At 41.4% G+C, this 13,801-nt stretch overlaps 1 protein-coding gene across 1 annotated transcript in view; it reads right to left on the bottom strand.

Moving 5' to 3' along the window:
- The window catches only part of rbl1 (retinoblastoma-like 1 (p107)), a 46,257-nt gene that overhangs the window by 19,743 nt on the left and 12,713 nt on the right, over positions 1-13,801 (bottom strand). The window contains exons 7-12 of the mRNA XM_052031342.1: positions 13,163-13,227; positions 11,075-11,261; positions 9,707-9,873; positions 7,819-7,931; positions 958-1,061; positions 729-866 (exon numbers count right to left, since the gene is read on the bottom strand). Of these exons, the coding sequence (XP_051887302.1) occupies positions 729-866; positions 958-1,061; positions 7,819-7,931; positions 9,707-9,873; positions 11,075-11,261; positions 13,163-13,227 (774 nt within the window). The remainder of the gene's footprint in view (positions 1-728; positions 867-957; positions 1,062-7,818; positions 7,932-9,706; positions 9,874-11,074; positions 11,262-13,162; positions 13,228-13,801) is intronic.

Genomic DNA, 13,801 nt, shown 5'->3' with positions numbered 1-13,801 from the left:
GACTTATTTAGCCAAAACAGACTTCCTCAAAACATATTCATGTTAAAGGTTCCAGTGATAGATAGAGTCTGACTTCCTTTTGACACAGTGGATAAATAACTCTGTATTTTAACTGCATTCCTGGGAGTCTTTGATTAAAATCATGAATTCCCTCACTGCCACATAACCCCTACACTTCCCCAGATCTTTAAGTCTGGTATTAGCAGAATAAACCCCTCCTATTGCAGTGAGGCCTCTTATGCTAGCCAATCTGATTGTTTCCTTGGGAATCCCTGAAAGTAGTAATAAAGCAGCATCAATGAAATAAGTAGGGAAAAGCACAACATTAAATCAAGGTAACAGGAAATGCATGGCTGCAAAAGGCAAACAAAAAAATGCAGTGGCAGGTTTGATTCTGAAAGTTTCACAACATTCCAACTCATCTATCTCTGTTTATACTGCTGGCTCACGATAAACATCTCAGGTGGAGGAGGAACAGAATTAAAAATAAAATCAATCTAAATAATCAGCAAGTTACAGAGCGATGAAATGATGACAAGTGTATCTTGTGATTACCTGTGTCAAGGCAAAAATAAATGGTAAGATTAGGATTGATGCTCTGATGTTCTTGCATAGAAAAGAGCCTGGTAAAGGAGCAGAGGGAAATACCCACAAGATTTAAAACATCTTATATTGGCCAAATGAATTTTTTCATCTATGTTTTTTGTGGTCTTAACCTTCGGACTTGCCTTGTAAAAGTAAAAGGGGCTAAGGTTCAGGATGTCAATAATCCACGGAAAGGTGCGCTGGGAACTGTAGGATGAGAGGACGATCTCCAGGCAGCAAGCCATCAACGAGCAATGGAAAATATCTTGCTCCAGTAAAACCTAGAAGTATTAAAGTGCACTTTAATTAGTCTTTACAAAAGCTAGAGCAAGGAGACTCGTATTATGATGTGCAAAACTGTCAGTTGCTTACTGTCATGTCTTTCCCAGGGTTGCGTCGACTTTCCTGCACCATCACTGTCTCTAGGATCTTCCAGTACAAGATCTCAGCAAGCCGCAACCGTTTGATGGCAAAATCTGCTCCAAACAATCCCAACACAAGGGGGATTTCCATTAATTCATTGCATTTCAGTAAAGGCACTGTCACACAGTTTCACTGTGGGTCCTTGGAACAGTACAGCAGCAGTAAAACAAAGTTACCCATTTTTAAAAATCACCAGCTAAGCAATAACGGGTCAAAAACCATGAATTGAAAGGATTTAGACGGGAGATGAGGAAAAATGTTTTCTACTCAGAGGGTGGTGGAGGCTGGATCCACTGCCTGAGAGAGTTTCTGCCTCCACCAATCATATTTAATTAGTACTTGGACGTGTATTGAAGAACTATAAACTGTAATATTATGGAGCTATTGTAAGATTAGGTTAGGCAGCAACATTCAAACCTGGCAGGCAAGATGGGCCAAACGGTCTTCCTGTATTGTTAATTTTCTGGGTTTCTATGAAGCCAATTTAGAGCTGTCCCACAGAAATATTATACTGGTCAGCAAGTCAGGCCAGATCTATGGAGAGAAACAGGGCTAATACTTCCAGTCACTGTCCTTTCTTGTTGCAGGTTCACAAGCTGAAACGTTGACCATCCCTTTGCCTTTACAGATGCTGCTTGACCAGCTGAGTTCCTCCTTTCTCTCTCCACAATAGCTGCCTGATTTGTTGAGCATTCCCAGAAGTTTCTATTTCAGATGATGACAGATTTTTGACTGGCGCAGACAAGAGGGGCCAAATGGCATCCTGTTGGTAATTTTCTATGATTCTAGGTTAATGTTTAAAAGGAGCATCCCTAAAGCATACAAATTATTCAGTGGGAATAAACTAGTCTCCTGTACTTGCTTTGATTGATAAGGGCATAAAGAATTTCCCAGGGCTCACCCACCTCCTCAAGTTTTCTGCCTCGACCAAATTACCCAACCACTGGGAACAAACCATCTCTCAACATGAAGCAGAAGGATAAATGGACCAACTAGTCATTTCCTCTCCAGTGAAATGAGTTAATTGATGTTTCCAAGGCAGGTTAGGGAACATTTAAGGGATGGCGGATTCAAACTTTAACACAAGGAGCCTCACAGGCAAATCTGATGAGCTTAGAGCAACAATCTGCTGGAGGAACTCAGCAGGTCGAGCAGCATCTGTGGGAGGAAAGGAATTGTTGACATTTTAGGTTAAAACCCTTCATCCCTTCATCAGGATCAGCACTTGGAATTCCTAATGCCACCACAGAAACATGGTTGAGGGAAGGGCAGGACTAGCAGCGGGGAAACTTCTGGGGTATAGAAGTTTCAGACGTGACAGAGGAATGAAAAAGAGGAGGAGTCGCACTACTGATTAGAGAGAACATAAGAGCAGTACTTAAAGAGGATATCTTGAGGGATCGTCCAATAAGGCCATATAGGTCGAACTTAGGAATAAGATGGGGGAGATCACTTTGCTGGGGTTATTGTATAGGGTTCCTAATAGTCAGCAGGAGTTAGTGGAACACACATGTAAGCAAACTGCAGAAAAGTGCAAGAGCAATAGGTTATAGCAGTGGGGGGGGGGTTTCAACTTTCCCAATATTGACTGGAATTGCCTTAGTGCAAGGAGCTTAGCTGGGGAGGAATTTGTTAAACGAGTCCAAGAAAGTTTTTCCAGACATTGTGTAGAGAGTCTAGAGATGGGGCAGTACTAGACCTTATATGGCAAGTGGGAGATTGTTAAAAGTGAGATAGCAGGAGTTCAGGGCCAACATATTTCTGTTAGAACGAAGGGCAAGGCTGGCAGGGTTAGGAAACCTTGGTTGACGAGGGATATTGAGGCTCTGGTCAAGAAAAAGGAGGCAGCACATGTCAGGTATAAACAGCTGGGATCAAGCAAATTCCTTGAGGAATAAAAGGAAAAATCAGGAGGGCAAAAAGAGGACACGAGGCAGCTAAGAGAATCCTAAGAGATTCTATAAATATATTGTGTAAAAGAGCAACTACGGAGAGAACAGGTCCCCTTAAGGATCAATGAGGTCATCTATGTGTGGAGTCATGGGAGATGAGCGAGGTCTTGAATGAAAATTTCTTATTTGTATTTACCGTGGAGAAAAATCACAGAAGCAAGGGAATTCAGGGAATAGAGATGTCTTGAAATACATCCACATTACAAAAGAGGTGCTGGAGGTCTTAAAATGCATAAAGGTGGATAAATCCCCAGTGCCTGAAAAATGCATCCTAGGACATTGTGGGAAGCTAGGGAAGAAATTGCTTTGGAAATGCGTCGACCGATTAGGGATAATCAATATGGCTTTGTGTGAGGGAAATCGCATCTCATGAATTTGATTCGAATTTTTTTCTGAAGAGGTGATCAAGAGGATTGACGAGGGGATGGCAGGAGACAAAGTCTACATGGACTCTAGCAAGGCCTTTGACAAGATCCTACATGATAGGCCAGTCTAGAAGGTTAAGTCACATAAAATCCAGGGGAACAGAGAAACAAAGGACTGCAGATGCTGGAATCTAGATGAAATACAATCCAGGGTGAGTTAGCCAATTGGATACAAATTGGTTTGGTGGTAGGAGTCAGAAGGTGGTAGAGGAGGGTTTTTCAGATTGGAGGCCTGTGACCAGTGGAGTGCTGCAGGGATCAGTGTTGGGACCACTGTTGTTTGTCATAGAGCACTACAGCACAAAAACAGGCCCTTTGACCCATCTAGTTCATGCCACCTGATCTTCTGCCTAGTCCCATCTACCTTCACCCGGACCATATTCCTCCAACTCCCAGCCATCCACGTACCTATCCAAACTTCTCTTAAATGTTACAATTGAACTCCACTGGCAGCTTGTTCCACACTTGCACCATCCTCTGAGTGAAGTAGTTCCCCCCTCAGATTCCCCTTTCACCCTAAACCCATGTCCTCTAGTTCTAGTCTCACTCAACCTTAGGGGAAAAAGCCTGCATGTGTTCACCCTATCTATACCCCTCATAATTTTGTATCTCTCTGTAAGATCTTCCCTCATTCTCCTGTGCTCCAGGGAATGAAGTCCTAACCTATTCAACTTTTCCCTATAACTCAGGTCCTCAAGTCCCATCAACGTCCTTGTAAATTTTCTCTGCACTCTTTCAAGCTTATTGATATCTTTCCTGTAGGCAGGTGACCAGAACTGCACACAATACTCTAAATTCAGCCTCACCAACATCTTGTACAACTTCAACATAACATCCCAACTCCTGTACTCAATGCCCTGATTTATGAAGGTCAAAGTGCCAAAAGCTCTCTTTACGACCCTATCTACCTGTGATGCCACTTTCAAGGAATTATGGATCTGTATTCCCAGGTCCCTTTATTCTACCACACACCTCAGTGCCCTACCATTCACTGTGCACATCTTATCCTGGTTCATCCTCCCAAAGTGCATCACCTCACACTGGTCTGCATTAAATTCCATCTGCCATTTTTCATCCCATATACTTAGCTGGTCAAGATCATTCTGCAAGCTTTGATAGCCTTCCTGGCTGTCCACGTGTCATCCGCAAATCTGCTGATCCAGTTTACCTCATTATCATCTAAATTATTAATACTGATGAAAAACAACCACCTCAACCAGAGGACCAGTCCTATCCTTCTCTATATCTTGTCATCTATATTAACAATTTGGATAAGAACATAGTTGACATGGTTAGTAAACTTGCAGTGGTTGGTAAAATTAGTAGTATAGTGGGCAGGGAAGAAGGTTATCTAAGGACAGGGCCCTGGAGTCTGTTGTAGAACAGTGAGACCTGGGGGTACAAGTCCATAGTTCCCTGAAAGCAGCAACACAGGTCAGCAAGGTGGTGTTCTGCATGCTTGCCTTCATCAATCAGGGCATTGAGTACAGAGTTGGGAAGTACTGTTATAACTGTACAAGACTTTGGTGAGTCCACACTTGGAGTACTGTGTGAAGTTCGGGTCACCTGACTAGAGGAAGGATGTCACTAAGCTGTAAAGGTTCATAAGGATGTTACCAGGACTGGCGAGCTTGAGTTACAAGGAGAGACTAGATAGGCTGAGATTTTTTTCCCTGAAGGCTGAGAGTTGACCTGATAGAGGTATATAAAATCACGAGGGGCATTGATAGGGATCATGGTTGGCATGGACAAATTGGGCTGAAGGGCCCTTTTCTGTGCTGTATAACTCTATGGCTCTCTGTATAGTGCAGGAGAGAACTGAAGAAAGAAATTAGGAGGGCTAAAAGGGGCCATGAAATATCCTTGGCAGTTAAGATTAAGGGGAATCTCGAGACATTTTATAAGTATATCAGGAGAAAGGGGGTAGCCAGTGAAAGAGTGTGTTCCCTTAGGAACCCAAGGGTAATCTGTGTGTGGAGTCAGGTGATGTGGGTGAGATTCTCAATTAACTCCTCATCTGTATTCAACAAAAAGGACGTAGAAGGTAATTAGAAGGGTCTGGGTGGATAAGTGGTGGAAGGATGCTTTTCCGATTGTAAGTCTATGACCAGTGGTTTACCACATGGATTGGTGCTGGGACCCTTATTTGTGATATATGTTAACAACTTGAATATGAAACTAGGAGGCACGATTAGCAAATTTGTGCATGACACGAACGTTTGTGGTGGTGTGGATAGCAAGGAAGGTTGTCTGAAGGATACAGATTATATGGAAAATTGGGTGGAGTGTTGGCAGAAGGAATTTAATCCTGGTAAGTGTGATATGATGGTGTTTCAGCAAGTCAAATGTGGTAGGACACATACAGTAAATGGTAGGGCACTAAGGAATGCTGATGAACAGAGAGACTTTGGGTTCAGGTCCATTGCTCCCTGAAAGTGGGTGCACTTGGGAGTACTGTGCGCATTTCTGGTCATCACACTATTGGACGGATGAGATTGCACTAGAGAGAGTGCAGAGGAGATTCACCAGGATGTCGCCTGGATTAGTTATGAGGAGAGATTGGATGGGCTGTATTTATTTTCCCTGGAGTGAAGAAGGCCGAGGGATGATCAGATTGGGGTATACAAAGTTATAAGAGGCATAGATAGAGTGGTTAGTCAAAATCTTTCTCTCACTGTAGGGGTATCAAAAGTGCCAAGGTTTAAGGTGAGGGGAAGGAGTTTTAATGGTGATTTGAGAGAGAAGTTTTTTAAAAAAAAATATAATTAAACAGAGTGGTTCATAGCAGAAATTCACTGCCAGAAGTGGTGGTGGAGTCAGATACAATTACTACTTTTAAGAGACATTTAGAAAACACTTGAATAGACAAGACATAGAAGGATATGGGATTAGTGGGATGGGTAAAAGCTCAGCATGGATGTGGTGGACCCGTTTCTGTGCTGTAGAACGCTACGAGTTTGGACATACCACAGGCTAAAAGACTAATATAGTGAAATACCTTTATAATTTTTTGTTTGCTAGGATTAGTGTTAGTGGCAGATCTAGCTTCTTTTACCAGGGCAGAGAGTTGGTAAATTTCAGTCTCAGGTCCACCTTTACAAAGACAGGCTTATAACTTCAGTCAAGGGGCCTACCAGCCTTGGGAGACAGGGGAGGGGATGGGAAACCTCACCTCCCCCCACCCCCAACCCCCAACCACTGGCGGCTCCATTTCTGATCTGTGCTCATAAATTTGTCAGCCAGGTCCTTGGATTAGAACACTTTCAATTTCAAGCATTCAGTGTCCAAGCACAACCGAAATCTAAAAATAACATAAGTAAAATACCACACATTTTGGAAATCTGAAATAAAACCAGAAAATACGTAGGAGTATCTTCAGTTATGACTGAAAACAGCAACATCTGTCCAGGAGAGGCTTCATCACGAAAAAAAAATAACGATGGATGTGAAGAGATCTTAACAGGGAAGAGCCACAGCATCTGCTTTTTAAAACAAATCCAGATTGACGTATCCTCAAATCTGCCCAGTGAGTTCTGATGAGGTTTAGTTCCACACACAGATGTTGCTCTTAAGCAGAAACAGTAATTCCTCAATTTTCTGTGTTCCAGAATGTTTAATTTTGTAAGTCTGAAATGTTGGACAAAATGCATTTTGGGTAGTCTGGGCAGTGTTTGGTATTTGATATAGCAAAAAGTAGATATGTAAATCAAAGTGTTAAGGGCTTTATAAATAAATTAGTTAATCAGGATGACATAATGGCATAGCTAGTAGAGTCACTGTCTCACACTCTGGAGACCTGGATTCAATCCTGACCTTGGGTACGTGGATTGGCAAGTTCATTGGCCAAACTTTCCCTAGAATCTCGGGGGGTGGGGAGCGGGTGGGAGTGGGTAGTTAATGAGAATGTAGGGAGAACAGAAAAATGGGATTAATGTAGGTCACTAGCATGGACTCAATGGGCACAAGGGCCTGTTTCAATGCTAACTACCATAATAGGGTATGAGCAGGGCAGGTAGTCCTCATACATGACACCACACAAGTAGTACTTAAATGGTTTTTTGAAAGAAGAACTATCGTGGTCAACAAAGTTTACATATAGAAGGGAAATACACATCTAATAGCAACAAGACAGTCAATTCATTTATACATACACTCACTAGTTCAGTTAACCTTGCTGGATAACAGAAATATTGTTAAGGTGCAGGTATATGCTCAAGGTCTTTTACTGCAAACCTAGTACCTCTGTTGAAAGAAGAGCATTTCAGGGGCAGTGACGACACAGCCTAGTAGTTACTCTCTAAGCATTAACAACAGTAGCGCACTCATGGGTTTCATGTGGGACAATGATACTCAGTGAAAAGCAATGGTGGGAGTGTAAGCAACTTTCAGTTCAGGAAGAATAGAAAAGCTATCAGCCTCATTGAGTTTCTCACCTATGTGAGAACCGGTCTGGTTTTCCGTAGGTTGGGAGTAGTGCTGGCAGAAGATATCACCTATCTCCTTCACTCGCATTGATACGGCTTCAATCGGGTTCCGTGAACACGAGCTGAAATAAGTAAAGTTTTATAATTACTCAAAACTGGTAAAATCGTCACACTGCACCCAATTTATCCATTTTCCATGATATTGTGAAAATTCAACTGCTTTTATCATAAGGACATTGTTTTAGTTTAACTTACAAACTAAGTAAGTATAAAAATGTATTTGGAATAGTGAGATCTGTCAGCCAATGGCCTTCCAACCAAAGCAAGCTCTTTACCAGTTTAAAATCCACAACTGTAGGGCACAACAAGGAAAATACTAAGAACGCTAACTATGTCCAGGATCAATCTTGTAGGGTTAATGAAATTCTGCTCTGCCCTCAATTTGTCTCTTGCCCTTGTTTCCATTTCTATCTCTACAACTGCTACGTGCCCAGCTGAATACTTCCATTTATTTATATTTTATTTGTGTCTTTCAAAATCTGTAGTATTTTGGAGTTCAGTATTGTGAAAACAGACCAACTCACTAACTCAGCCTGCCTGTTCAGGTGAATATTAAAGTTTCATGGCCATATTTAAATATTAGTATGAAGATATCCCAGAGACAAATCTAGAATCTCTCTTTAAAAGACTACAGTTAGCAGAACAAGGCATCTCTAGAACTCCTTTGGTATTTCCCCACATACCCCCAGTCACTGCCTTCTGAAGGCAGCTTTATATGTAGGGCATTGCAACTTCTAAAATATCTAAAATGCAAGTGATTCTTTACTGTTTACTCATTCTTGTAGTAAATACATAGTTTTAAATACACCCCGTACACTGCTTAACCCTGCCCCACTGAGTGCAGATGAGTTATAACAAAGTTGGTTCTGCAGTCCAAACACTTGTCCAAGCTGCCTTCTGCTGCCAATCCCACAGCAATGAACAACCTCATTGCCTCCTCCTTGATGTGGAATGAGCCACTGAGACAACACGTACAGACTGCCTGTGAGTGCTGGTAAAAGGCAGGCTGGGGCAAGTGGAGCAGCCACGGAGGGAAGAAGTGTGGGGTGTAGGGTGCACCCTGGCCAGCACAGTGAACACAAGGCATTGCTGGGAACTGGCAGCAGCTCCACGCCACACCTTATCGCTCAATGGCTGCACCACATGCTCCAACCTGAACAACACCATCCTTCACAGGTAGCCAATGCATAGTACCTACGTGGTTCACTCCACACCAAGCCATGCAGTGACGAGATCACTCTTAATGTTCCATTGCTGCGGGAGATGTGTGCAATGACCACTTCCAGTGCCAATTCCACTAGCTTTCTTATTCCTGAGGGTGCAATCTAGGTGAAGGCAAGGTGCATTCCAAGCCAACGAATAAAGCAAACCTGCTGAGGTGTGCGATACATTCAGATATGCCCACACTGTACAGATAATATCAGTCAACTCTGCATCTTTGAATTTCAATGCCTCAGAGGAACCAAGGTTGGCAATAAACGCTGTCTCTGGAGCACTAATGTCCAAAAATCCAATAATTTAATAATATTTATTCCCATCTCCCATGCCCTTTCCATCTTCCTGCCCAGACCACAAAAGGTACAGGTAAGAACAAACAATCTACTTCCTTTGCCTCTGACAACGCTGCTTAAAATGATTGTTCAGCACAATTGCACAGATCTCCCCTGACCCTTTCATCTTTGCCCATCAGGAAGTACTGAACTCTACAAGACAGCGTCCAACAGGTGAGACAGGAAAGTTGAGAGATTGGAGGTAATTTGAATGCATTGTCTGTCAATGACACAACAACCAAAACCACTGCACTTCCCACTGTGGGGGAATAGAAAACTTTGCTTACTTGAAGATTTGCAGCAGATGCTCGCTAGGAGTATTCTTGAGTCCCACTACCATGGTCTGCAAACGACTGACACTCTGCGTTGCCGAGGACACTGGTGTCACAACAGGCTCTTTCTCTTTCAAGTAACGCCTTCCCGTCAATGGTGTTGATGGTGCCAAAGACCTTGTCTGTGAAAACATTCAAGAGATTCCATTATTTTACTTCCTTCACCCAAAATATTCAAGGTGTAGACTCCAGGGCAATGTTAGCAATCTCAAAGTTTCTACACATGAAACTTCAATCTCAAAGTTTCTGTATAATGGTGGGCAAATTATCCAGAAGTAGTTCCGAGGGACACAATTAATTGCCATTTACAAAAACATTGATTAGCCAAAGTCAGAAAACAATTTGATAAAGGAACACAGTAGCCAACTAAAAACAAAAATCCTGAAAATCTTCAGCAGGTTTGCAAGCACCCATTGGGAAAGAAACAGAGCAAATGCGTTCAAGTAGATTGCTTTAAGAAAGGAGCAAAGAAAGTTGGCAAAAGTAATGCATTTGTCTCATTTATTATGACTCTAACAAAGCCCCAGATGCAGACAGGTCAAAGATGAGAGCCAAGAGTAAATGCAAGGCTGGATCCAAGTTAAGAAGTTAAGAAGACCCCAAAGTTAAGAAGCAAAGAGCAATAGTTGATGGTAATTTAGTGACTGGAAAGGCTGTTTGTCATGGGGTTCCATGTGGTTCATGCCAGATCCCTTACTTTTGTACCTCACTAAAAGGTGCAGGAAACTACTCAAAGAATTTGCAGATAACTCAATAATTGGGTGTATAAATGACAAGGAAGAAAGCTGAGGACTGGAAAGGTATCCATGGATTGGCCAAGTGAGTAGAAAAGTGACAAATGGAATTCATTCCAAACATGTGAGATAATACGTCAAAAAGTAATGGATATAGAGTTAAAATAATTGGTCGACGATTACAGGGGAGCACAGCGAATAATCTTTTTCACCAAGTAGGCAATTAGTTTTTGGACAGGTTACAAGTACTTGGATGAACACCTGATGGACCATAATGCACAATGCTATGGAGCAATGTCAGTGAGAGGAGATTGATTTACTCTTATTTTGTCTGGAATGGATACAATGGATCACATAACCTTCTGTTCCACCATATATTTATGATTCTGTAGAGAGGGACATGCAATTCCCTGACTCAGGCAAGAATATTACCACAAAGTCAAGGTGAAGAAGAATAGAAAGGGAATAGGAAGAGCTGGTTAAATGGCAACATAAAATAAATACTGAAGATATGGGCACCAAAACTCAATTTCTTGTCAGCGTGGTGTACACAATTGTTGATTGCTAAAAAGGCAGGTAGCTGAGTTACTTTTTCAAAGTGTTGTTGCAGATTGCACTCAACTTGCATCCTTGCCGACAGTTTGCCAACTGGAATATCTGCTGTAGCTTTACGAGGTGTCCCTATCTCCTCATCAGCATCTTCTCCCAGAAATATTCGCTCATCAAAATCACCCACTGTCAGAACATATTCTTCATATTCCTTGTTTACTGCTTTGCTGTACAAAGTAAGCACAATGGCAAAAATAATTCATTTTATATGCAGAGAAAACGGGCTCATTTTGAGTAACATTTCTTTCCCTAAGATTGTCAGAATCTTGTATGCCTCAGTGAGATCACCTCTCATTCCTGTAAAGGCGAATGTTCCTCAATCTCTCTTTATCAGACAAATGGGACTAGCTTAGATGGGAATCATGGTCAGCATGGACCAGTTGGGCCGAAGGGCCTGTTTCCATACTGTATGACTCTATGCCAACTCCCTCGTCCCCCCAGGAATCAATCTGGTGAAACAACACTGCATTGACTTCAAGGGAAGTATATTCTTTACTAACTGAAAAATCAAAAACTGCAGATACCAGGAAATAGAAAAAATTGCAAACATTCAGCAGGTCAGGCAGCATATGTGAAAAGAGAACTGCTTGGTTGTCTTCAACTTGAAATGTTGACTATTTCTCTTTCTGCTGATGCAACCTCTTCGGCTGAGTGTTTCAGCATTCTATGTTTTTTCTATTTTTCATTAAGTACAGAGGCCAAAACTGCACTTGACAATCTTGTACAACTTTCTATTATTCTCCAAACTTTTCACCAATAAAGATCACCACCTGATTGGCTTTCTGAATTCCTTGCTGTACCTACATTTTAATTTTTTACATACCAAGACCACTTTTTACTAATTTCTCATCGCTCAGAAAAACATTTTCTATTCTTCCTACCAAATATGAAGCCTCACATTATCCCCACATCAAATTCCATCTGCTATGTCCTATGCCAATTTCTTTTTGCAGATTCTGCACCCAATTACAAAATGTATTATAGCAATTCACCAAGATTTTGTTTTAAATAGCACCACCCAAGCCTACAAACTCTGCCACCTGCACACAGAAAGGCAAAAGGCACACGGGAACACTACCAATTGCAAGCTTCACTCCAAGTCATGCATTGTCCTGGCTTGGAAATATGTCGCTCTTCCTTCATTGTTGCAGGGTTGAAATCTTGGAAGTCCCTACCCAACACAACTATCAGAGTATCTTCAGCAGACAGACTGCGTTGTAAAGGCAGCTCACCACCACCACTTTTTCAAGGGAACTGGTCTTGTCAGCCCACTTATTTCATGAACAATTAAAAAACTCCAGGCGCATCAAGCCTCTGCTTACACATGTCCAAAGTCCAAAGCAAGCCAGTTTCTATAGACCAACACTTGTTCCTTATGGATTCATTGTAAACTTGTATGGAAGTGAAAAAGGGATAATAAACTCATTGCAACTGGTGAAATGTTTTGTTGTTAACTGATAGAATGTAGAAATTTTCATTATTTCAGAATATCAGTCTGAGCTAGTAAATGTTTTTCATTAATTTGAGTTATTTATAATGAAAGACAATATAGAGAAGACACACTGGGACCTTGCTTAGTGCTACCTTGTTATAGCACTCTTGGTCTTCCATTCAAAACAGTTACAGGTACGTACCACCTGTAATTTAAAAAAAGACATCCATTTAGGCTACAAGGATGTGGCTTTAACTTATCCTCCCCTCTGCTGTATGCTAACCAATGTTTTCAAGATGCATGGTCAAATCCGTTCTTGGTTTCCATAATCTGAACCACTGACTCAGTCAATTGAAATATTTGACATAGAGTCATTGTCTTGCATGATAACTACAAAATGTGTTTTACCCCACATATTGCTATCTATTGTAGTTCAAATTCCTTTTTAGTCAAACATACTCACTATCTCCAGTTCACTGGGAACTGTGCTACTGATCCCCAAATACATAACGATCACATAGATTGAGAGTTGCGACAGTTGTGACACTGACCCTTGGGGGAAACACTTCTTCATTTCTACTTTCAGCCCATCGCAGTCACATTTATACAAACAAAGCCAGTAAACATTAAACTCACTTGTTGTCTGTGAAATTGGTAATGTCCAGAAGATCTACAAAGAGCTTGCTGTTTCCTTTTAGAATCTGCAATCAAAGTAAAAACAAATATCACAAAACTGATTCAAAATGCTTGTGCAACCAAAACAGGTGGGTGTTTGCCAAATTAGCTGATCTCAAATAAGGGCACAATACAGAATACACAATACAGAAATGAGCTCCATCATCCCCAGCTCAAAAGGTAATGTGGGAGAAAAAAATAAGAAATCCACAGCCCGTTTCCTCACTAGCACCAAGATCCAAACTCTGCAAATGACCTCCTAAAGTCACATACACTTATGATCACAATACCAGGCAAACACTGTTTTGGAAAGGTAATGACAACTAAACAGCTAACAGGTAAAAGACTACTAAAGGATGTTCAAAGTTTGGGAATATTTAAATTGGAAAATCAGGGACACATTCTTTCTGAATATATGAGGGATAGATGAAATACACTCTTAAAGAGTTAGGCATTTTCACAATTTTTATAACCAGAGCATCGACTCATGCTCAGAATGGGGGGGACAAATAGTTTGTATAACTAATCATGGACACAATACCATAGATCCTGGAAATTTTAAACCTAAATGAAACATAATGGAATGAACAAAACAGTGTG

This window comes from Pristis pectinata, chromosome 16 (assembly GCF_009764475.1).
Source record: "Pristis pectinata isolate sPriPec2 chromosome 16, sPriPec2.1.pri, whole genome shotgun sequence".
Lineage (NCBI taxonomy): Eukaryota > Metazoa > Chordata > Chondrichthyes > Rhinopristiformes > Pristidae > Pristis > Pristis pectinata.
Note: the sequence above shows the minus strand (reverse complement) of the source record. Positions and strands in the feature narration are given on the sequence as shown.